Source organism: Pelobates fuscus, chromosome 7 (assembly GCF_036172605.1).
Source record: "Pelobates fuscus isolate aPelFus1 chromosome 7, aPelFus1.pri, whole genome shotgun sequence".
NCBI lineage: Eukaryota > Metazoa > Chordata > Amphibia > Anura > Pelobatidae > Pelobates > Pelobates fuscus.
Window position 1 is genome coordinate 135,599,244 of NC_086323.1, and position 26,210 is coordinate 135,625,453.

The 26,210-nt window shown below is 42.9% G+C and overlaps 1 protein-coding gene across 2 annotated transcripts in view; it reads right to left on the minus strand.

Annotated features, from left to right (window-relative positions):
- Positions 1 to 12,778: 12,778 nt before the first annotated feature.
- The window catches only part of LOC134568828 (protein SSUH2 homolog), a 40,054-nt gene continuing 26,622 nt past the window's right edge, over positions 12,779 to 26,210 (minus strand). For both annotated transcript variants that reach the window (XM_063427512.1, XM_063427513.1), the window contains exons 6-13: positions 25,719 to 25,779; positions 22,322 to 22,446; positions 21,522 to 21,581; positions 19,915 to 19,997; positions 19,699 to 19,791; positions 16,820 to 16,925; positions 16,520 to 16,627; positions 12,779 to 13,508 (exon numbers count right to left, since the gene is read on the minus strand). In XM_063427512.1, coding sequence (XP_063283582.1) covers positions 13,368 to 13,508; positions 16,520 to 16,627; positions 16,820 to 16,925; positions 19,699 to 19,791; positions 19,915 to 19,997; positions 21,522 to 21,581; positions 22,322 to 22,446; positions 25,719 to 25,779 — 777 coding nt within the window. In that variant the 3' untranslated portion in view covers positions 12,779 to 13,367. The remainder of the gene's footprint in view (positions 13,509 to 16,519; positions 16,628 to 16,819; positions 16,926 to 19,698; positions 19,792 to 19,914; positions 19,998 to 21,521; positions 21,582 to 22,321; positions 22,447 to 25,718; positions 25,780 to 26,210) is intronic.

A 26,210-nucleotide genomic window follows, 5' to 3' on the forward strand; every position in this document is an offset into this window, starting at 1 on the left:
GGGTCTGATGTCATCCCTCTTGGCCTCAATTACCACGATCAGCACCAGGCTGGATAAACTGGAAACTCCCCAGACGGCGACAGTCACCTCGCCCACACCAACCCTCACTCCGGCACCAACCCTCACTCCGGTCCTCCTCCCCCACGGTAATGACACTACCATAAACCCAATACCAAGCACATCCTCCCACATCATCACGCCTGCACATTTCGTACCCCCGACAATACGCAAAGACATTCTGGAAGGCAAGGACATAAACCTGGTTTCTCTGCTAATCGCATCACAAGATGTCGTAGAGAACAAGGTTTATTGCTACGGCGATCTTTCGGTTGTGCTAAAAGCCAGAGATCCCAGGCTCAACCGGAAGCTCACCATACCGGAATTCGTCCTTGCCTTCGGCCTCTACCGTGACGTAATCTGTTCCACTTCCCCTCACCGTAGGGAGGAATTGGACTTGTACATGCACAAGTTGGTGGACTTAGGACACAAGTATGGGGGTTTTTCCTTCTATGATTACCACAAATCGTTTTCGGCCAAGGCGGCAGCATCCATAACTCAATTTAACACTCATACCAACTGGAGTAACATGGATACTGAACTCTTCTGCCGCCATTTCGCGGGCCAAAAGCCTCCATCCTGTGCCCTATGCGCCTCTATCTCACACTCCACCAACCTGTGCCCAGTCGATCCTAACCTTCCTACCACTAGTCGGGCTACCTTCGGTTCCTCCACTACAGAACACAGAGGATTGAAGGACAAGTTGGGCAGACCCATTATATACCTTGGCAAAGCGCAGATCTGCAACAACTTCAATTCAGGAAGTTGTGGGTTCAGTTCTTGCAGACTGCTGCACGTCTGCTCAATCTGCTTCCGGGCACATGCAAAAACTATGTGCCCCAATCGTCTGTACCCCAAACAATGACTAACCGAAGTTAGCATCGACAACCTGGCATTCTACCTCCAGGCACACCCTTCCCTTCACTTAGTCGACTTCCTCATTCAGGGCTTCACTGAAGGTTTCCACACGGGTCTAGTCACACTCCCCACTGGTGTTCTAGAATGTCCCAACTTACAGTCAGCTATCCTTGACCCAATCACTACACAGTCACTACTCAAGACCGAACTGACTAACGGCTTTATCATAGGCCCCTTTGTTCACCCTCCTTTCGCCAGCTGGCGCACCAACCCTATAGGTATTGCCACTGGCAAGTCCAACAATAAAAAAAGACTTATCTACGACTTGTCCGCTCCTCATTCTTTACCTACTCCCAGCATCAATTCGTTAATACCTTCGGAAGAGTTTTCCCTGCAGTATACCACAGTAGATGATGCCATTCAATCTATTCTGAGGGCAGGGGGGGGAGCCTGGTTAGGAAAAACCGATATTTCCAACGCCTTCAAGCTCCTACCCATTCACCCGTCCCTGTGGCACGTGCACGGCATCAAATGGGAAAACAAATATTACTTTGCCACCCGCCTTACCTTCGGAGCAAAAAGTAGCCCGAAATTATTCGACATTTTTGCCGACACTTTATGCTGGCTACTCCTCAATGTCACTCACTGTCCCACTGTTCTGCACTATCTGGATGACTTCCTGACGATAGAACCACCTCAGTCCGCACCAGTTAGTCTCCAGAAAACGTTGGCCTTATTTACAGCATTGGGGGTGCCACTGTCTCAAGCTAAGACAATAGGCCCTACTTCAAAACTCACGTTCTTAGGTATCGACCTAGACACCGTTACGTTACAGGCTAGTCTCCCTCGTGAGAAGGTGCAGCAGATCATTGAGATGGTAAAGTATTTTCTGGGGAAGGACACGTGTACCAGGTCAGACCTACAATCCCTACTGGGCACGTTAAACTTCGCCATGAAAATCATTCCCCAAGGTCGGGCGTTTATCTCAAGATTGCTGAACCTCCTCCCGTTGCTCAATACAGACTCCAGCAGGATATCGCTAGATATTCACGCAAGGGCAGACCTACTCATGTGGTTACGGTTCCTAACTCATTGGAATGGGGTAGCCATGTTCATTACACCTTTATCAGACTCCTCACCCATCATCTGGACCGATGCAGCAGCTCACACAGGGTTCGCAGCAATCTATATCAATGACTGGTTCAGAGATTCATGGCCGGTAGAAACCCTAGGTCTACCCTCATTTCCGAGTACATCGGCTCTATTTGAGATCTACCCAATAGTGGCAGCCGCAAGAGTGTGGGGACACTTATGGCAGGGGAAAGCGGTAAAATGCTTTTCCGACAACAAACCAGCCTGTGACATAATAAACAAGGGTAGATCCTCCTCACTCACCATCATGAGACTGATTCGAAGGCTGACTTGGTTAGCAGCGACACTACAGTTCCATATCACTTGCATCCACATCCCAGGGAAAACCAACATAGCCGCTGATGCATTGTCTCGATTTAACTTACAGGTTTTCTTCAAGACACATCCCACAGCCAACTCCAGACCGGTCAGCACCCATCCATTCCGAGACCTCATCCTGGACTAGAAAGACTGCTATCTCACAGCAGATACCTAGCCGGAGCAGCCCTATCCACAAACACATCCCGCGCTTATAATCGAGCATTTAGCTTATACACCAAATTCACAACAGACCATCAGTTAACCAACACCCATTCTTTAGACTCCATTATCGCCTTTATTTCTTTCTGCCACCTTAACCTAAAATTAGCATTGAACACCATTAAACTATATCTCTCGGGTATACAACATCATATCATCAGTGCCTACCCTAGTACTAAACCCTTCATATCTTCCTATCCCGTAAAAACCATATTAAAAGGTATAATGAGATTAGACATACCCACTACCTCGTCTAGACTACCGATAGACGGTCACAAGTTCCGCTCACTCTCCAATATTTTGGACTCCAAACCTTTCGAATCCCATACCAACCTGGTTATCAAGACAGCGGCATACCTAGCTTTCTATGGGTTTCTACGTCCAAACGAGTTCACTACCAATAGTGTTTCTTGTCAGCCTCTCTACATTTCAAATCTCCAGAGAAACACAGATCACTACGTTCTCAGCCTAGGTCGCACAAAAACTAACCAAGTAGGCCCACCGACTAAGATCTGCTACTACCCCACGGGCAATCAGTGGTGCCCGGTCGCAGTATTCGACACCTTTTTGGCCTCCCTCACAGGTCTCAATCAAAACACCCCACTACTCACACTCCAAGGTCTACCCTTAACAACGGCCAAGTTCATTCAGTACGTCAGAACTCTGTTCACCCGACTCGGCCTCAATCCCACAGGATTTTCCGGTCACTCGTTCAGAATCGGAGCCGCTTCAGCAGCCTCTAGTCATGGCGTACCATCTCACATAATTAAAAGATTAGGTCGGTGGAAATCAGCGGTTTACACCACTTACATTCCACAACCAGAAATAGAACTAAGATCAGCATTCAAAGGTCTTGCTATGTAATCTGTGTATAAATAAAATGTATTGTTTACTCCAACCTTTTTGCCCTCTTTTATTTCAGGCCTACCTCATACGTCGGTTACGGCACACCTCAACCGACTTTCATACTCTGGTATAATCAGTACACTTACGGCTTATGTCCCCGACTACAAATAGTAAGGCATAGCCTGTAGTTGTGGGAGGGGTTACCCGGCTATAAAAGCTCAGGCCCCCTCTGGTTCAGCACTGGAATAGCCGGGTTCATCCCTCCCACCACAACCCTCTATAAACCATTCCTGGGTGGGCCCTCTTTTATTTCAGGCCTACCTCATACGTCGGTTACGGCACACCTCAACCGACTTTCATACTCTGGTATAATCAGTACACTTACGGCTTATGTCCCCGACTACAAATATATATATATATGTGTGTGTGTATCTGACACCGATACACACTGGCACACAAATACACATACACTCAGATACACACAGTGAAATATACACACACTGACACATACACCCATTGTCATATACACACACGCACTGACACTCGGACACATACAATTGTAGATTATACTAGCTTTAGTGTAACTATAATCTTAATTTTATTAATGACAGGAGGCGAATATTTGCTTAAGTCTCTCTTTACTAGAACTCCACAGCAGCACATTAACATAGAGATAAAAACACCAGAGGCAAAAAAATCAGGAATCTATAAAAGGCTTCTCCCAACTATCTATTTCCTCTTTCACGCTGCGACAAAGTACATGAACAATACACCACAAATACAATAACAGAAGAAACAAACATAACATAACGATGAATGCCATACGAACTTGAAACCGTGGAACCAGTGGGTGAAGCCTTGACCTTTATCCTGTAGAGTAGTCGGATCTAAGAACTGTAGCCAAACCATTAAACTGAAACGAGATAAACAGAGTCGAAAACACTGATTAGCGAATGAAATGTACTGAGAAAACATAAATCCCCATCGTAAATACTGACAGTATAACATCCCAGATAGTGAAAAAATCTGAATCCCCATCATAAAATACTGACGGTACCGTATCCCAGATAAACCCCAACCCCCCCAGATAACCAACCTAGCCCAGGAGACCAGGTTAATAAACAACAAGTCAGTCAAACCAACAAACAACAATGGGAGGGAGAATCTGGGAGGGAAATATTCGCCTCCTGTCATTAATAAAATTAAGATTATAGTTACACTAAAGCAAGTATAATCTACAATTTTATAGCATGACAGGAGGCTTCATATTTGCTGTTTTAACGCTCGGACAGCAAAGACCAAAGAAACACGATCCATCGTACCAATCTAAACTCTATGAACATAGCTCCTCGTAACCGTCAGGAAAGCGTACAATGTCTTGGAGAAAAACGCCCGCCATGTCGGTACCTGAAGTCGCCGTGTTACGGACTGAAATGAACCGAAAAAACCTATACGCCCCGCCAATGCCAACCACAACAAAGCGGTACATGAAGGGCAAGAAAAAGGGAAGAACCATTTAAACAAACGGTGACATCGAACACCGCCTAAAGGTGGGAGCGCTACCAAAGTAAGAATATGACCCTCGGGTCCGACTAAGGCTGGTAGACAACTAAGGTCCGAACCGCCAAACCCATCTGAAAGAAAAACAAGGTATAATAACTGAAATAAATCCAGAATCCGTGAATGGGCAAAACCTGACAGAACCCACCATAGGAGCATGACAAAAATACTTGTACCCCCTGGGGAGATGAATACCCGTCCTCAGGAATCGTAAAGGGAATTCTAAGCAGAGCGAGGCCCGCCGACAACAGTCGTACGCGCTACCTAATCTAATTAATAGGGCAGTCCCCGGTAATAAAGTGACCGAACAATACCCAAACCCTGTAAAAGCGGTAGCAAAATTAGGAGATCCAACTACGTCAGGGTTGCCATGCAGACCAAAGTCTCACAATCCCCGAGATCAAATGAGCAAGGGTCCAGGGAATCTAGGAGATCATAATTCCAAAGTACCAGCAGACTGAGGCGCCTGTAGAAAGGTCCTGAGACCAAACAAACGGAGGAGACTCGTCCGCATCTCCGTGTCGAACACTCCTGGAGGGAAGCGTCCATCGCTGAGCAAACGGGTCCGTCATCCAGCCGAACTGGTCGGGGCCTGATGGGTCCTCCTCCGTGGACTAAAGTCTTGACGCCGGGTCCTCCCAGAGAAAACTATTCCATATGTACGAGAACTCGGGCAGAGGAGAGCGTAGGGGTCACCCCCTTGCGTCCAATCCGCCCTCCAGGACTCCACTCCTTGAGATGTAGAGGAGGTCGATATTTCCCTAGTTGAAAAAAACGAAATCCAGGGACTCTAACAAGGGAAAACGCAGGGAGCGTCTGACCTTTCGGTCTGGGAGGTACCTCGCAGGGGGTCCGGCAAGCCCGTCCAGGTAGACTGTACAGCAAGATGTCCTATATCGATCAAGAGTCGCATCCGGGTCCCAACGCGTGGAAAACAAGAAAGATCTCTTCAGATAGTTCTGGTATTCCTGAATGTCCTCAATTCCTCCCAACCAGGTTGTATTGTCGCCCAAATGACTGGTGCAAAAGATACCTATCTCACCAGGGAGAAAATAGAGGCCACCTTACCAGAACTGGGCCCTGCGGTCCCTAAAAGTTTCTTGAGGGCTGCGTCTAATTCACAGTAACTAATGAATATACGTTCAATCTTAGACTCGTGCCGGGACTCCGAGGGGCTCAGATCCCTTTATCCCAAGCACCTCCAGCTGTCCAAACTGCATTTAGAATAGGGTCATCTGCCACCCCAGACTCGGAGCCCCGTCTGGGATGTCATCTGAAAGTGGAGGCAAGTGTGAAATTCCGGGTCAAGGGTCCAATCCCCTATAAAAGGTACGGGTTGGAGCTGGGATAAGCTCCAGTGAAGTACTTCCATGTAAAAAAGGACAGCTCTTATACTTCCTCGTATGTTCCGCTAGCACAACTCACTCGTGTAGCGGAGAACAATCGGCTTTCCAGTGTGGACTTAATAGTATAGGCACTGCAGTGGGCTGCACTCAGGATCTCCTGAATACTAGACAGGTGCTTAACCAGCAAAACCGCAGTGCCCCATCGGGGTCTAGGTCTGGGTTTGCAGCTACTTTGTTCGGGAGCCCGGCTGGGAATACCGCTTGAATTATCATGCGGGCTTCTCAAGCCAGCGGTCTACGGGCCCAGAAACGCACCGATGGTGCTAGGTGATCGGGCAGAGATCATTCCAAAGAAACCAGGTGAGCAATGGATCGAGGGTCGAACAGGGGCGATCCACGAGACGACCTCTTCTTCCAAGGTCGTCGGGGCCCCTGCAGTGGACTTTGTTCTACATCTCATGGTGACACTAGGGGCAGTCATCATAATCCACACCCCCATCGTCCTCTCCCTCCGAGGGGAACCGGTCCGCCCGCCATTCAGCTAGGGCGGCCATGGTGGGGGTTTACGGGGACCTTCACCCCTGCGCCACATAGGCAGTGTCGTCTGGCCATCAAGGTCAATCATACCAAGGCTGGACACTTCTCCGGAGTCTAATCTTTCCGGGCGTCTGGTTCCGGGCCTTCAACCTACCCATAGTGCTTATGCGCCCTTGACTGCTCTCCACTCAGAGAGTCTGACTCCTCCAAGTCGGCTGCCTTTTTAAGAAGGTGGTCACTGCCGCATCCGGTGGTCATCGCCTCCCCCGCGCTATATAGGCAGGGCCGTCTGGCCGACTGCAGAGGAGTTAGCCACTCCTCGGAGTCTTATTTTTCCGGGAGCCTGGTTCAGGGCATTCACCCTTCCAGTAGCGCTTATGTGCCCTTTCCTGCTCTCCTCCAGGAGAGTCTGACTCATTCAAGACGTCTGCCGTTTTAAAGGTGGGCCCTCTAGCGTTACGCTCCTGATAAGCTTAAGGGAGGACCCTGGCTGAAGCCTAATTCCACAGAGGCGGTCACTGCCATAGTAGTCATTGTCTGCGCTGTTAACCCGGATAAGGGTTCTCCTGTGCAGAGGTCCCAGGCAAAGCGACTTCAAGGAGTATAGAGGACAAGAGTCACTGGCAGGGAGATAGGGGCAGCACCCCATATAGTGACTGAGGCAAGTTGGGCAGCGCATGCAATGCACAAGCGTGAGTATGTGGCAGTAGGCTTGGCATGCAGACATTCTGGCACAGACAGCACAGGCCAGATCAATGGGGCACAGACAAAGCAGGCCAATCAATGGGGCACAGACAAAGCAGGCCAATCAATGGGGCACAGGCAGAGCAGGCCAATCAGTAAGGCACGGACAAAGCCGGCCAAGTCCTGGGGCACAGACAAGGCAGGACCTTCAGAGATGTACAGGTGAGGAACTGCACATTCCATTCTCCGATAAAATGTACCTTTCGCTCTTCAGATAAGATGTACATAACACTTCTTCAAATTAATAGCACATAACACACTTCTGTGTAACTGTAATTAACACACTTCTGTGTAACTGTACGTAACCTTCTTCTGTGTAACTGTACATAACACTCTTCTGTGCATCCGTACATAACATCCTTATGTGTAAACATACAATACGTTCTTCTGTGTAACCGTACATAACATTCTTCTGTGTAACTGTACATAACATTCTTCTGTGTAACTGTACATAGTCTTCTACTGTGTAACTGTAGATAGCATTCTTCTGTGTGACTGTACCAAGCATTCCATTGTGTAACTGTAGATAACGCACTTCAGTTAAATAGTGCCTGACACTCCGTAAATAGTGAACTTGCATAATGAGTACACCTGTAGTCAGGGAACTCACCAACTGAGTTACCTCACAAGAGGTTCTCCATTGGTCAATATGATATAACAGAGCGCTGCAAGCAATCATCTGAACAAACAAAAGGGGGGGGGGGATGAGTATAAGTGGTAACACTGCCAGTTGTGCCTGTAACCCTTGAGGGGTTGTGCACAGCTCTATATAGCATGCCTGTGATCTATATCATCCACTATGGTCCCCAGTAGCCTAACCTGCCAGCCACATGGGGCACAAAGCCAGGACAGCCTGAGGGTGCAATGCGCCCAAGTCATAGCCAAGTCCCAGTCAAAGCTACAGCACATGTGCCTGCCATCGACGGAACTAATGCGGAAAGTCTGGTAACTGGCCGGCCCCACCCCCACCCGACCACGCAGTTGCGGGGAAGTGGATGCTCAGGGCCCTAGCACTGCATGGGAAGCAGAGGATCTCGCTCGGCGGACTGAGCCGGCGGGCGGGATCCAACACGTAGGACCACCGGAGCCTTACTCCGGGTCCCGGCGGTCGGCAATGGAAAGCGGTCGGAGGACCGCTTTCCAGCGGCCGCAAAATGGACAAAAAGTGAAGGGGGCTAAGCCACCCAGAAAAGGTAGAGGGAGGAAGGGAGGAAGGGAGGAAGGGAACCCCCCCCCCCCCTCCAAACCCAAGAAAAAAACGATCCCCAGGGGTGCCCAAAACAGGAAAATGCAGAAAAATCATAAGAGAAAATACATTCCTACGGCAAAAAAGTAGGGACAGAAAAATACAATCTAAATAAATAAATAATAATGGCAGTAGGGAGGTAAACACATTCTAAACAAATAAATCCCTGCAGCCATGAGAAGGTAGATGCAGAAAAACAGAGTAAATCAATCAATCAAGCAATCACTACAGCACTAAGCAGGTAGGTGAAGAAAATACAGATAGCTAAATAAATCAATCAATCACTAGAGCACTAAGAAGGTAGATGCAGAAAATACAGTACAGCTAAATAAATCAATCACTAGAGCACTAAGAAGGTAGATGCAAAAATACCCTCTAAACAAATAAATCAATACAGTAATAAACATATAAATACAGTAAAATATCCACAACCACCCATATATAACAGGAGGCAGTGGTACTCTGACCTGAACTGTCTGCGGAGCAGCAAAGAAAGAGGAAATAGTTAGGTGGGAGAAGCCTTTTATAGATTCCTGATTTTTTTGTCTCTGGTGTTTGTATCTCTATGTTAATGTGCTGCTGTGGAGTTCTAGTAAAGAGAGACTTAAGCAAATATGAAGCCTCCTGTCATGCTATAAAAAAAATGTATTTTGCTCCACCCAGCCCTTTGGGAATGCTGGCATGTAGTCTATGTCCCTGTGTCCAGTGGGGCGGCTGGGCTGAGCGTGCGGTCCATCGGGTCCAGTGGGGCTGCTGGGCTGAGCGTGCGGTCCCTGGGGTCCAGTGGGGCTGCTAGGGAGCAGTGATCTCCCTATTCAGCTCCCTCACGCGCCTCTTAGTTATTCCGGAGTGACGTCATATTCAGGCTCCGGCATCACTGCTGTGCGCACGAGAGAGCTGAGCAGTGAGATCACTACCCACTGCTCCCTCGCCACCCGCGGCCATTTTGTTTTTAGACATCTTAGCAGAACCCCAGGGTTCTGCTGAACACCAATTGGGAAATGCTGCTGTAGAGAATTTACTTTTGTGCCTCCTTGATGGTTCATGTAAGCAACGTGGTAGCGTTGTCAGACTGAATCCTTACAGCATGGTCTGCAATGACAGGACTGAAAGCTACCAGAGCATTCATAATTGCCTTCAGCTCTCTGAAGTTTGAGGACTCTGAGTCCAATTCCCCTGAATGAACTGTGAATCTAGATGGGCGCCCCAACCAGTTTGGGAGGCAGCTGTTGTGATGGTAATCCATCTTTTCTGTTCGAATGAAAGGTCTCTGGAAAGGTTGTTTGCATTTTTCCACCAATTTTGTTTTCTTCCTGTGCTTGACAGGCAGATAATTGCATCCAAATCTTCCTTCTTTCTTGACCATTCTGACAGAATGTTCCATTGTCAAGGTCTGATTTCTGCTTTTGCCTATCCAACCGCTGGGATTGCAGAGGTGAGAAGTACCGGAACATTCATGGCCTGTCTGATGGTGCAAACTTTTCTTTGGTAAGCTTGAAACTACCTTTATTATTCTTTTTTGCCTTGAAATAGGAAGAAAAAGCAAAAGGGACATTGAATCCACCAGAAGTCCCAGGAATTCCATCCTTGTTGAGGGAATCATCTGAGATTTCTGTAGGTTTAAAAGCCAACCTTGATATCTTTAAAGCCTCCTGGTGATATTGAGATCCAACTGCAGAAGATGTTCTGATTCTGCTTTCAAGAACCAGCCAGCCAGGTAAGGAACTATTGTCACACCTCTTAGACGTAAGTTTTCTGCTAGAGGAGCCAGGATCTTTGTAAATATACGAGGGGCTGATGATAGGCCGAATGGTAGGGCCTTGAACTTAAAGTGCAGAATCTTTCCTTTTTCTGCTAGTATTGCAATCCCTAGGAACTTCCGAGAAAAGATTGATATAAGAACATGGAGGTAGCTATCCTTCAAGTCTAACTTTGCCACTTTCCCCCTTCTGCAGAATGTGTGTGTGATAAAATGCTTTCCATATGGAACCTCTGATAAGGAATGCATGCGTTGACACCTTTGAGGTCTAGGATAGGATGGAAGGATTTGTTTGGCTTCTGAACTAAAAACAGGGGAGAATAAACCCATAAAAATACCATAAAAATGTCATGGTAGCAAAAGGAACGCTGTCCAGTGAACTGAGATCTTTTATAAGCTTGAGATCCTGAATATCTGGAATCCTGATGTAATATCTTTTTGGTTTCAGACATAGGTTTAATAAATTCTTTCAGAGGAGTGCCAAATAATTTATTCCTCTCCAAAGGGAGTTCACATAAAGCAGATTTTGACGCAGAGTCTGCAGTCCACGTTCTGATCCATAAGGCTCTTCTGGCCACCGAGGATAAACCCATTATCCGAGACATTAATCGAAGCATCTCATCAAACATCCAATAGAAATTCATTAGAAAAAGTTTAAGAAGAAACAGCTGGGCCTAACTCTGATTTTCCCCATAAGGGATTCTTCTAAGGTTTGTAACCACATGTCCTGGGCTTTTAGAACTGCTTAACCAGTGATTCCGGCTTTGCACGGATAGCCCATGGGATATTTTAAACCAGAAACCTCACCAATTGGGATTGTGGTTTTCTTTAATAATTGTGCCACCTGGATATCGACTTGAGGAAATTCTTCCCACTTTTCCTCTGTCTGTAGTTTAAACAGTTGTCTGAAGTGCTTACAAATGAAAGCACGTCTTTCTGGGTTTTTCCCACTCCTTCTGCAGTAGTTCCAGAACCCTTGGGTGCACAAGAAAACCTTTTACCTTAAGTAGGTTCATTTTCCAGAACAACCGCCGATACTTCCCTGATAAATTTCTTCAATTCCTCTGGTGGAAATCCCTCATCCACACTTGAGGCTAGACTGGAAGCTTCCGAAAGTGAAGACGAACATTCACCTGATGAGAGCTCAGACAGGGATGTGGATCTCTCTCTTTCGCTTCTTTACCGTTCTGTCTTGAATATTAACTGACCCGCTGTCTTTTTTAATTGTAGCTTTTCTAAAAATTAGGAGGCATGCGATAAAGGTTACATTTTCAAGGGAGATTTAAAGTAAATTCCCACCTCAAAAACCTCAGCACCATGTAGGAGGGCTGATGACATGGAGTACCTGTTCTGGCAACAACCTCTGGGGTTAGACAGGTCCTGCACAGCTTTTAATTTCGAATTTAGCACCAAATTTTCAAACTTCCGTCCTGCAATGAGGGAGGCCCGCCCAGGACCTCCCAGGATCTGGCCACATAAGCCGGCTACTATTTGCGTTCCAGAAGCCTCTGCCGCTCACCTCCCAGCTCTGGAGCTTTTGGGCACTCACCTCCCCAGCCAGCGCTGACCACACCGATATTATTTACAACTATGCCTGGAGGAGCCTGTCCGTCCCATATGCCGGGACAAGAACTGGGAAAACTTAGAGGTACAGGGGTTATAAGGGAAAATCAGGATCTTAATTAAATATTTAAATGATGGGGGGAGGGGGAATGGGGAAAGCATCTTGTCCACAAGAAAATCCACTTGTTACAGTACTGCCACTATACGTGAGGAATATATTATAATAAATGTCTTAGATCTTTGAGTTCAGCACATTAAAAATAGGGGCAAAAACAAAAGTGTTGCGTTTATAATTTTGTTCAGTGTATCTCATCCACCACTATTGCTGATTTCTTCATGGATTTTTTATTTACTTCTTGATGCTATCCACATTTTATTTTAGGTATTATCTTTAACTGTTTCATTCTGTCCTTATGACTGCCTGTTTTGAGATCTCAAATTAGATGAAAATGCATTCATGATTCAAGTCATGTTACACCCAGATTTAAATAAAAGGCAATATTCACCCTGCTTTATGTAGGTTTGCATTAACAAAAAACTAAAATAAGAGCATCACTTTAAGACAAATGACAATTAAAAATTTTATTAAAAAAAAAAAAAAGTTCAAAAGGGATTGAGAAGGCATATTTGTAAGGATTCCATTAAGGCAGTGGTTCCCAACCCAGTCCTCAAGTACCTCCTTACAGTTCAGGATTTAGGGATTACCATGTTGTATCTAATGTGTTATTTCCCTCCTTTCTAAAAACACTTTAGACACATAAGGGTAATCCCTAAATTCTGTACTGGTAGGGGGTACTTGAGGACTGGGTTGGGAACCCCTGCATTAAGGCATTAATCCTTAGATCACTACTAGTAATCCCATTTAGGATTTATAGAGTTTAAAAACAAAACCAAAAAAAGCAGTTTGTACACAAAGAAAAATATATACACAGATTCATAATTTGAGTATTAAGATATTCTAGAATAAAATGACTGAAAGATACAGCTTGGTTACAAATCACAAGTTAAAAAAAATTTAAAAAAAAAACACAAGTAGAACACAATCTGCAACATGAGTTTGTGCAGTGTTCTACATACTATATGGCAGAGTGTGTAATACAGATAAACAAAAAAAAAGGGCACTGAAATATGTTTGTTGGTGCAATCACTTTTTGGAATTGGATCCCAAGGTCATTTTCCATTACAAGATTACACAGCAGCAGGTGTCAGGATACTTTTCAGTATGGACCTTTTTCTCCTTTCCATAGACAAAGTAGCTATAGGATTTCCCTTTCCAGCTATATTCAACTTTGGTCAGTGGCAGCCACTCAATGCTTTGTCTCTGTAGGAAGATGTAGAAAGGATGAGGTTACCAAATGCATGCCAATACATACAACATAGGGAACAACATGGCTGCAAAAGAGTAGTTCGAAAACAATAAGTGTAAAGCAAATTGCAACCAATTTGACACTTTGTCTAACATATTGGTCACTTTCTCATTCATAGAATTCTAAAGAGAGATAACATGTAGCTTTGGCTACTTAGAATGAAATGCCAAGAATTTTGGCTACTTAGAATTGATTGGGTAACTAAAATTATAGATCAGGGTGGTGCAGTAGACATTGCTTACCTAGATTTCAGTAAGGCTTTTGACACTGTTGCACATAGAAGCCTAATCAATAAACTGCAATCTTTAAGTTTGGATTCCAATATTGTTGAATGGGTGAGGCAGTGGCTGAATGACAGGCAACAGAGGGTTGTAATCAATGGAGTATATTCGAAGCTTGGGCTTGTCACCAGTGGGGTACCTCATGGATCTGTACTTGGACCCATTCTCTTTAATATTTTTATTAGTGATATTGCAGAAGGTCTTGATGGTAAGGTATGTCTTTTTGCTGATGATGCTAAGATATGTAACAGGGTTGATGTTCCAGGAGGGATAAGCCAAATGGCTAATGATTTAGGTAAACTAGAAAAATGGTCAGAGTTGTGGCAACTGACATTTAATGTGGATAAGTGCAAGATAATGCATCTTGGACGTAAAAACCCAAGGGCAGAGTACAGAATATTTGATAGGGTCCTAACCTCAACATCTGAGGAAAGGGATTTAGGGGTGATTATTTCTGAGGACTTAACGGTAGACACACAATGTAATAGAGCAGCAGGAAATGCTAGCAGAATGCTTGATTGTATAGGGAGAGGTATTAGCAGTAGAAAAAGGGAAGTGCTCATGCCATTGTACAGAACACTGGTGAGACCTCACTTGGAATATTGTACGCAGTACTGGAGACCGTATCTTCAGAAGGATATTGATACCTTAGAGAGAGTTCAGAGAAGGGCTACTAAACTGGTTCATGGATTGTAGGATAAAACTTACCAGGAAAGGTTAAAGGATCTTAACATGTATAGCATGGAGGAAAGACGAGACAGGGGGGATATGATAGAAACATTTAAATACATAAAGGGAATCAACACAGTAAAGGAGGAGACTATATTTAAAAGAAGAAAAACTACCACAACAAGAGGACAGTCTTAAATTAGAGGGACAAAGGTTTAAAAATAATAACATGAAGTATTACTTTACTGAGAGGGTAGTGGATGCATGGAATAGCCTTCCAGCTGAAGTGGTAGAGGTTAACGCAGTAAAGGAGTTTAAGCATGTGTGGGATAGGCATAAGGCTATCCTAACTATAAGATCAGCCAGAGACTAATGAAAGTATTTAGAAAATTGGGCAGACTAGATGGGCCGAATGGTTCTTATCTGCCGTCACATTCTATGTTTCTAAATTTAAAAAGGTGGCCCTCTTGTGAAATACAACACCAAAGTATCTGAGCACTAAATAGAGTTGAGATATTCCGCTTTATGTACATGTACACACATGTTTAGAGTGGACAAATGTTACCTATGCCAAGTATTAAGTGGTCAGTGGTGGGAGGGAAATATAGATAAAAAAAAAAAAAGAAAGAAAAAAAAAACTTTAATAGTACATACAAGTCTGAAGATGGTTAGAAGCATACACAAATTTATAGTATGCCAGTAAAGTTAATTTACGCCTTTGGACGGTTTAAATTGACCAGCAAGCATTTACGTGTCAATAACTGGTCTACCGTTTCCAAACTGCCACTCAGATTTCCTCAATATCTTTAAAGATATGTTGCAAAGTTCAAATTAATAAACCTAGAGGTAGGGGGATTTTTTTTTTTTTATTAAAGGCAATATTTATATTTAATATTCACTCATAATGGTAATAGTTCACTATTCAAGTTCAATCCTAAAAAGTATGTCAGTGAAGTACAATACTGTACACGAGTACATTCTTCAAGACATTATCTTGGGTTTTATCAGTATTGATACTGGAACAGATTTGGGAACTGTCCAGTTCATGGACCATTGCTGTTCTGTATCGTTCCAGAGCTTTGTGCAGACTCCATCTCTTTTTTTGACTCCATATCAAGTGATACCAGTCGAGAGGCAGACTTTTATACAGGACAGTCAAATCATTTCAACGAGCAATGGATGTGCAAAAATAGTCTTTATCCAACAAGTAGATCATACAATGCAGTTTACAGTAAGAACTGTATAAAATGGGTACATAGAATTGCTGCTTAATGTGACCATGTTCTTTGCTTTATGAGGGCAATGATTATTTTGCTACATGCATTTCACCACTGGTGCATTGACTTCCCATCTAATAAGGGTAAATGCCATAAACATTGCACATGGGAAGTGTAAGCATGTTTGGCCAGCTCCTTTGCTCCTAGCAACAAGGTTCAACCAAATTCAGCTGCTAACCAAAAAAAAAAAAAAGGTTTACCTTTTATGTCACAGCGTTACAAACTGGCATACCTGTGGGCTATATAGCATTTTTTGTGAACAATGTAGAAAGAAAAGCTAAAGGCAATATAAAATATTTACATATTTGACAGCTTTTACGACGTCACCTTGCAGTACAGTACGACTATAAAGTGAATGTATATGTATGTATATATGTACCCTTTGTGACTGCAGCTTCCTAAAAATGCCACCAAAATTAAAAGCTGCTTTTACACAGGCATCATACAATTAAAGTTACAAGCATCTTTAGCATATGGTGCATTTTATGCATCTATTGCAACCTGCAATAAAATGCTTACAGCCCTCTGCCCAAAATGTAGCTATGAAGTTTGATTTACTAAAGGTTGCTGTAAGTGTGCCAGAATATAAAGAAGAATAGAGCCATAGGAAATCTAAAAAAAAAAAAACCCACGCTAGTAGAAACATCTTGATCTAAATAAGAAGTGGAAATAACAAAAACCACAAGTGCAAAGACACACCCCCCAAATTACTTATCACAAGCTTTGAAGATGAAATACCTGTTTCAACACACGGCATGATGTGAAATACTTTGAGTGATGTTCCTGCACGCAGTTCTGGGAAGCATGATTAATGGAAGCTTCAGGAAAGTTGACTACTGGAGGCACCTGGGAATTCAAAACAGACAAGACTATCACTTAGTGGAGTCACACTGGTTTCTAAAACAGGAGAAATGAGCCATCTTTAACAAGTACACCTTACATAGAAGCAAGGTAGATTTAAAAAAAATAAAATAGAAAATTGCTAGGCAAACAAAAAAAAAAAAACAGGGTTAGAGTATTTGAAAAGAACCCTCTTACCATTATCTGCTCATCTGTAAAGATTTTATCTCCTTTCACTTTTTCAAATTTGGAAACGGGAAACTCAGAATTGTAATCTGGTATGAACTCCGAAATATTATTCTTCCTGAAAAAAGAAAAAAAAAAAAAATTTTTACCATGGCATATTCCAACACATATTGTAACCTACATGTTGCCAACACCATTATCACTCCATTATGCATTCACCCCCACCCATTATGCAAAGTGTTACAAACTGGAGCTCTAAATCCACTTAAAGTCACAGACATTGAGAGCATAGGTCAGTTACGCTCTGATATCACCGGGGGCGTACCGTGGGGTTGGTGAAAGGGGCGCAAAAATCAAGTGTCAGCGTGACAGGTGATTTTTGCACCCCCGCTCGGCCTGCGCCCCCGGCTCCCCAGAGAAGCATGCGGCTCCATAAGGGAACCACGCGCACAGTACTCACTAGGAGGGGGAAGCTTCTCCCCCTCCTTCCGTTCTGCGTAGGAGTGCCGGGTGTCACGTCACTACCCGGCGCTCAGTGTGACAGTGCGCCGCCAGCGAGAGGCTGCCCCCCTTCCTTGCTCTAACAAGTAAAATCGCTAGGAGGGCGGCCATCAAAGAGAGTAGGGAGAGGGAGAGACACGGATGGGCGGGGCCAGAGACACGGATGGGCGGGGCCAGAGACACGGATGGGCGGGGCCAGAGACACGGATGGGCGGGGCCAGAGACACGGATGGGCGGGGCCAGAGACACGGATGGGCGGGGCCAGAGACACGGATGGGCGGGGCCAGAGACACGGATGGGCGGGGCCAGAGACACGGATGGGCGGGGCCAGAGACACGGATGGGCGGGGCCAGAGACACGGATGGGCGGGGCCAGAGACACGGATGGGCGGGGCCAGAGACACGGATGGGCGGGGCCAGAGACACGGATGGGCGGGGCCAGAGACACGGATGGGCGGGGCCAGAGACACGGATGGGCGGGGCCAGAGACACGGATGCGAGATATGAAGGACATGGATGTGTTTTTTATAAAAAATAAAAATTATACCATTAAAGACTCCAACTTGTAATATTGTGCAAGGCCTGAGTACCCTGGGGCAGCTGTGTGATGCGGCCTTTAAGAATTTAGCCGTGGCGGGATGCAGATGCGTCACCAAGAGTGTGAGAGCGCACTCTCGCGGCCAATGTAATGTCTGTTGCCACTGGAAATCTCATCCGGCATCTTTTCCCTCTTGCATGGTACATGTATGAGGCTGTTTGAGGTCCTGGGGCAAGTCCTGCAAGTGCAATCTAAATACCGGGGTAAGTCCTAGGTGGTGGAGCAAGTTCCATGAGTGCAATCTGTGTTGGGGTGGGTACTTGGACAAGTCTTGTGAGTGCAACCTTAGTGCTTGGGTAAGTACTGGTTACTGTAGCAAGTCCTGGGAGTGCAATCTGTGTGCTCGGGTAAGTTAATATATTCCCCACCACTATATACAAAGCATGTCTCACACACCGCCCTGATATATACCCTTGCACAGGGCAATTCAAATAACCTTGTGTACATACTGGGGCCTATATATTTCCCTGTGCATGTGATATATATCAGGGCAATGTGTGAGGTATGACCTTGTGTTAATACTTGTGATATATATTGCCCTGGGAAGGGGTATATATCAGTCGTATCTATAAATAATAATACACTCTTCAAATGTACTTTTAAAAAGCACGGTTACCATTTTGTGAACAAGAATATAGTGTTATAAGATGGGGCTGGTATAATGACGCAATGCTATGGGGCTGCTTTTATTTCCAGGGCTGGTCTTTATCCCCAGTCCGGCACAAATATGGTAAAAAAAGAGAAAATCCAGCGCACTCCCCTATCCACTAAACAGCAACTTTGGTGCGGACAGATTTTTTTTAAAAACACAGAATCTAGGCAAAAAATTATTATTTTTTTTTTAAACACCTAAGCTAGGCATTATTTTTTGCCTAGGTTATGTGTTTTTAAAAAAAACAAAAAAAAATCCATCAAAATTGCTGTTTAGTGGATAAGGGAGTGTGCTAGATTCTCTTTTTTATTGTATAAATTGGCCCCCAGCAGCACCCTATTGATGCATGTTAAGGTGAGTGCAGCCAGCCCCTGGTTTCGGCACGAATATGGTGTGATGTCCCTGTGTTATGCTTGTAGAAAGGTGTGATGTGCATGTGTTAGGCTTGCAATATGGTGACAAGCATTCCACTGGCACATCACCAATGTGTAAATATATATTTATGATTTAAAGCTGATAACAGATTCATTAGAGCAATGGTTCCCAAACCAGTCCTCATGGCCCACCAACAGTCCAGGATTTATGCATTTCCCTTTTTTATTCCAATGGAGATACTAACAAAACCTGGACTGTTGGTGGGTCTTGAGGACTGGTTTGGGAAACGCTGCATTAGAGCAAACCCTATAATTGGCATTATTGGGAAAGCATTGTATAAGAAGATTTGCGATTTCATGTGCACAAGCTGATGGAGTTCTCCTTGTAGTGGTTTCATATAGAGAGGGGGGCTTTGGGTGACTGGCAGGACTCTGTTCCTAAGAAACCTCAGGAACTTTCAATTTCTCTTTATTCACTTTTTATGGGACATGGAAGATGAGGAAACAAAAAATAATGCTAGATTTATTTCTTTAGCTTTCCTTTACATGGTGGAAAACTTTGATCCAAAAAAATTACGTTTTTCTTTTTTCATGATATTGGGCTGGGGGGGGGGGGCGATATGGTTCCTCGCCAAGGGTGCTTGAGACTTTAGGTACGCCTCTGGATATCACATGGCAAAATGTATCAGGTACATCAACCATGTAGTAGAAAATCAGATGTTGCAAACCCATCTCTGGCTAGATGCCAAGTCATATTGTGTCCTCACCATGTGACTGTCAGCTCAATGAAGCTCACAACTTGTCCTTTCCCCTCGCATGGTTGGCAAGTCTGGATATTACTGTTGTTACATGTTTTGCAGCTGTGAAAACAAAAAATATAAGTACACTTCTTTAAATCCGTTTGACAAACACATCAGTTATCTAGCCATAACAAAAACGAGAGAAGGGGGGAAAAAAAAAAAAAAAGGTATAGGAGTTCTTACTCTTCCTTTCCATCTCCGCCACACTGGTCACAAGTCTCTTTCTCGCTGTTCTCACCCTTTCCATTGCATCGTGTACACTGGCCCTGTAACATTCATTAGAAGAAAACATAAGCGGATCTGAATAGCTATGCAGTGTTCCAAGAGTAACATGGTCATGTAACAGGGAATGACACAAGCAAATTGATGCACATTTTTAAATATTCTTAGTTTCTGATTGGTTAAGGAATGAAGATTGGTTAAGGAATGAACCTTTGGTTAAGGAATGAACACTTGTGCTAAAAACAAAACAAAAACACCAAACCTTCTGCCCAGCACAGACACACATATAGATTCCTAAACAAAGACATGCATTCAAAGACCCATACTAAAACACACAAATATATACTTTAGCCTCCTTCCTATTCCCATACTTTTGGCTGTAGGCAGGTGACTTCCCTGGGATTACCTTGGGTTTGGACTAGGGCCACTGCAATTGACCTACCTTCTCTAAACATGTTAGAAGGACTGGATCTGTATTCACTTCCTTTAGTCCCAGAGCTTCTGTGCAAGGATCAAGATAAGCCCAGACATTTCTCCCCCACCCAAACTATACCGAAAAACAGCCTTAAGGGCTCCATATACACTTGACTGGGTCACTAAAATTAAAAGGAAACCATTTCTGTGGGAAGTAACCATTTCACTACAAGATTGTAAACATCTATTAACCTTTTATTTCCATGAGATGCCCAAATTGTCTTTTAAAATTTGATTTCATGGATTTCGAAAATTGCTAAATCAAATTCAGTCATGACAAATCATGCAAATGAGCAGGAGAAAAACATTGCATTATTTCTCCTCTGTTCTATAGGCGCCCTGTATATTGACTGCATGGCGCAAAGGAAAAAGCCAAGAACACAGACTGAGACAGAGTTAAGATAGAGACGCCTAGTTGCAGGATAAAGGTGTGGTTTCCTAAATTTTATATTGTTATTTATTCCACAAAAACCACTTGTTAAAAACGTATAGTTAACAATAGGAGTTATTGGAAATGACAGTTCCCCTTTAACCATTACATGCAGCCTATCCATTTAGTTAAAGTTTTAGGTTAAGCCTCTAGGATCAACTACTATGGTGATAAAGAGTTTACCATTTGAGGTTAGTATATATACACATTCTACAGTGCTGTACAACAGGTTGATTGATACACAAGCAATTACACCAGGACACATAAGATTTCTAGGGACAAAAGTTGGTGATGGCCCTACTCAAACAGATACATTTTATTTTATTTTTTTGATGGAAGCTCTGGTTAACTGATTAGGGAGCTTGAAAAAAAAAAAAAAAGTGAAATACTCCCTGCTCTTCTGCAGATCAAAAGATAACAAAAACAAGCCCAGAAGATAGTCAATGGAAATCTTTTCAGAAAATGTAGTATTTAGTGCCCCTCCTTTTGTTATTATTTCTGCAACCCCTTTAATTCAAGCCAATATACAGATAACAGCTCTGTGACACATTCACTCATTTCAATAAAGACTGGGCTATCATTTGTAAACATATCCACTGTGACTACCAATTGGTTATCTTATCAATAGGCATAAGAACTCAGGGATTACAAAATATCTACTCACCCGAGATCCATGGCACGTCTGACACACAATTTTGCCAGCCCCATTGCACAGTTGGCAGGGCTGGAAATAAAATAAAATAGTTGTTAACAGAAACCAAAATCCAACACTCCAAATAGTTGAACTAGTAAAGCAGCAGACAAACAGCTAGTTAATAATAGCATGAGTATTTAAAAAAAAAAAACTCATGCACTAAAACAAGAAACATACTCCAAACCACCACAAGATCTTCCATTCACCATTTAAATTAAGAACTGAAGACAATTATGGAACTGGTGACTTGTCTCCTCAAATAATCAGGTAACATTGACCTTGTGAGATCTTTTAAAGCTTTGCCAAAGGCTCTCACGTGGTTTAAGCGCTGCCATGTAACTCTCGGCGACTGAAAATACCATTTTGACATTACATGGTTACCAAAAACACTTTTTTTAATGATCACAAAATCTGTCCTATTTTACAGGAGGGTTATGTATAAATGGTAAAGTCTGCATGAGAGAAAGAAAAAATAAAATTTATATATATATATATATATATATATATATATATATATATATATATATAGATATATATAGTTTACAAACAGCAATTGGCATAGAAGGATAATATTTTGGTGAGAATCTATATACAGAAATTGTGTCACCACTGACCCATTTTTTTGAGACAGACTTTGCACGTGAGCTCCAGGGTGGGTGCTACAAAGAGTTTCCTCCATTTGGAACATTAAACAGAATATTCTTTGGTCTGAACCGCTTTCAATCTCCAAGGCAAGTCAAGAAAACTAATAAAATCAGCACAATTTTTACCTTCACAGAAGAAGTGTGAGGAACAGGCATCTTGAGCTGCTCGTCTGTGAAAAGGGTTGGATTTTTCACTGGGATCTGCCACGGTGGTGGAGCCTGCCCATGGTTTGGAGAATCCAGTGTTTGTCCTACCAAAACAGACATGAACAATGTGAGATTCCAAGATAACCAGATATTTAAACAAATAAGACTTTACATTTGTAAATTTACAAGATACTAGTATACTATTGATTTAAAGCAAAAAATGTGGGCATTGCTAGAGCTTATGGCTACAGGTAATTGCACACTCAATTTAGTTGCAAATGAATTAAGACTATTTTAAGTAGCCTGCAGGTATAGTCAATAGTAAACATCTTTACTATACATTAATAGACTTAGAATGCATAGTGTCAAAATGTATATTCCCCTAAGCGTTTAGCACAAAAATATAAATAAAAAGTCAAAAATCACAACCTGTAGTATTCATAGGAACAATAAAAAGTCGTCAAGGAAACTATAGGGTATTTTTTCCTAAGAAAGATTATATTTGTAACCTTCAACCCTAAAGCACTCTTGGTGAAACATCTCTGTAACCAAGTGTTTAAGTGACTTTAAAATTACCCGACTTTTTAAATTCCCGTTCTAAGTAAGGAGAAAAAAAAAAAAAAGAAAAAAATAAAGCGATATTGTTACTTACAAAAACTATATTATAATCACAGCACAAAATCAGTCCTGGTGGTTGTCAACACTTCATTCAGTTAGCTCTGAATGAGTGATCATTTCAATCTGTTACAGTGCCAGGCTGTGCATTACAGTGACTGCAAAAAGGGAATGGCCCTATTGTAACATAATAGTAGACTATTGATTTAAAACAAAGTCATGTGCTCCAAAACCAACAAGAGATGATTTTCTCTAAGTTATCCATTGGTAAAAGTGTGATGTAGGATTATGTGAGGTTGCACGTGGTGTACACATAGCATATCTGATATTTTTAATAATACCAAGTTTGCATGTATTTTTAATGCAGAAAATATTAAAGTATGCAGAATATGGTCTCCACTTCCTTTGCACCTATACCACAATAAAATAAAAAAAAATAAAAACACACTTCATACTAATATGACTAACTCCAATGGTCAGTTTTTTTATTTATGTATTATAGAGGGGTTGGGCTTAATACAGACATTTAACAAGGCCATGTGTGATTTAATTCCTAACTTGAGACTGAGTGGCATGGCAAGTGGACACTTTGGGATATGAACACCAGACTGCATATATTCACTGCTGAAATATTAGCCCACTCTACTAAATCTCCTAGGCCAGCACCCTGTGTTTCAAAACTTAAGGCTGGCTAAGCATTATGGGAAATGTAGTTCCAAAAGCAAGAAATAAGCCAAGTTTGTCCATCACTGGCAAAGAGGCCTATTTCATAGCTGTAGCAACGAAGGATTCTAGCATCATATACAAACTGCTGAATATAGATAAAATGCAGCTGAAGCTGTACTCTGCCCTGCAGCAAGTAGCTGAATGTGTGCTGTAATCAGTGATCTCTTAACTCCGTGACTACAGAGAATATTGGACATTTATGCCTTCTTTAATGAACTCTTCTTACATACACTGAATTAGCAGTGATTAGCGGGGCCAACAGCAATTTGCTTTTAAAATTAATGGTTAAAGCACACACTGCAAGGCTGTTTTGTTCCCTTAAGACAAAAGCAAAACCTCTTCTAAACCATCAATCATGGTCTTATTTAGCTACTGATCAAATAATCTCAAGAGTCCAGATGTTTGCTATTACTGAGAGCAACAGCATGTGGATGCATACAATCTCAGATTATTTTTACTTCACAATATTCACTTAAAAAAAAAAGAAGAGGAAAAAAATTAACAGTTGTAATATAGTCAATCCATAGTTTGCTCAGTGCATAGCTCCAAATCATTGGCAAGTATATAGCCAGGTTGGGGAGGACAGGATGTGTCATATTGGCAATCACATGTCACAGTCACTCACAAATAAACAAAAAGGCAATCACCCCGCTTATCTATATTGTCCTACTTTCCAAAGAATTCAGAACCAAGAGTGGGAAGAAAGGGGGCCACATATTAAAGGTCTGGCCCTACCCAAAAACGCGGTTTGACAGCCTAGCTGGCCACCCCTACTCTGGGCAGATCACACACACTTAAATGTCCCATGTTAACCATGCTTGGCACAAGCCTGTCTTTTGCAAGTGTCTGCAGATGTGGAACAGTAGGAAGGCATGTACTTAATTCTTCTAGCAGCAGGAGGGGAAATAAGGGTTTAAACTTTTCAATGGCCAAAATGGGACAAATTACAAGTATGCTTTTGGTTTGTTTCCAAGTAGCAGTTTCTATTACCTCCTTTCTAATATTTTAACGTAGAATAGTGTTTCAAGGGTTTATTATGTTAGGAAACGTCATGGGACAAGTTGCATTTCAAAAGCCTTACAGGGACACTCCACTGTCAAAATGCAAAAAAGTGAATAAATCACCTGTCATGAAGAAGTTGAGCACTGAATTGCCTTTATAGAGTTTAGCTAAACAAACCCGAAAGTAACATGACCTATTGTCTGATTGAAAGTCATGCGATGTGATTAGGTTATTTTATTAATTTGCCAATTTCTGTTGAAACAAACTCCTTCCTTCCTTCCTTCCTTCCTCCCCCCCCCCCCCCCCCCAATTTTACAAAGAGAGAATACACATCACTAAAGTTAAAGCGCTTTAGGAGTTTGAAGTGTCCCTTTAACATTTTATTTTACAGACTATTTTTCCTACAAAGTCAGGAAAGATACAACTGCTCATGTGCTTAAAATATTAAAGCGTTAAAGGGCAGGTAGAGAAGGAAAACTACATGACTGGGCATTCACAAACATTCCAGGGCACTAGACATCCCTAAGGTGCTGTAAGGTTATAAAAAAAAGAAAAAGAAAAAAAAAAAAAAGGGAAAGCAATCTTTGGCACTCCAGATGTAGTCCACAACATATGCCAGCTTTAAGGCTGTAAGCAAATTAAGGGAGATGTAGTCCACAACATCTGGAGTGCCAAATATTAATACCTTTGGTATGTGTCTGTATTGATCCCCTGTCAAATGTTTGAAAGTGTCGCTTCAAGACGACAACACCTTTCCTTCCCATTATCTGCACAATTCAGGCAGAAAGTATCAGTCCACAGACTACATAAATTGGCACACTGTATTAACATTTTGCACTCCTAGTTCCTTTTAGCAGTATACAAGTCAAGAAGATCCAGATTAACGAAGATCTGTCTCTGGAATCAAATCTATGGTTTACTAGGGCTGCAGATTATGTAACAAAGTCCATCAATGCCCTATACAGACAAGCAAGACTGCAACGTACATAAAATTTCAGGGTTCCCATTCTTGACTCTCAACGGTGCCACTTACCCTTAAAAGGGGAAGTTGCCCAATCACAACCTCGGGTCTCTGTGAAGGTTTCCAGGCGATACTGACAAAAGACAAAATATATAGACCAAGATGTTAAAATGTATGTTGATCCCTTTATGTAAATTTTACAAGTCAAATACAGGCATAGATCACAGATGTACATTGGAATTGTATTTACAGGAACACTTCAAGCAAAATAACCATTACAACTCACTGTAGTGGCTAAAGAACCAGAAATGCCCTGGCAACCACCGCCCAGTGTAAAGGGTGAAGGTGTTTGACTTTGTACCTGGTATAAGCCTTGCACCTCAGAGCCATAAGTTTCTAAGGAGGAACTTCACTAGCTCTCCTATGTAGTTTGAAACAGGGATGGTGGGTGAGGGAGGAAAGAGTACCAGGCCGTGCCTGCAATCTGTAGCTCAGACTGATTGGAGTGAGTGCAGTTCCCTACATATTCTATTTTGATCTGTAGCAGTCATGGGTCCCCGTGGC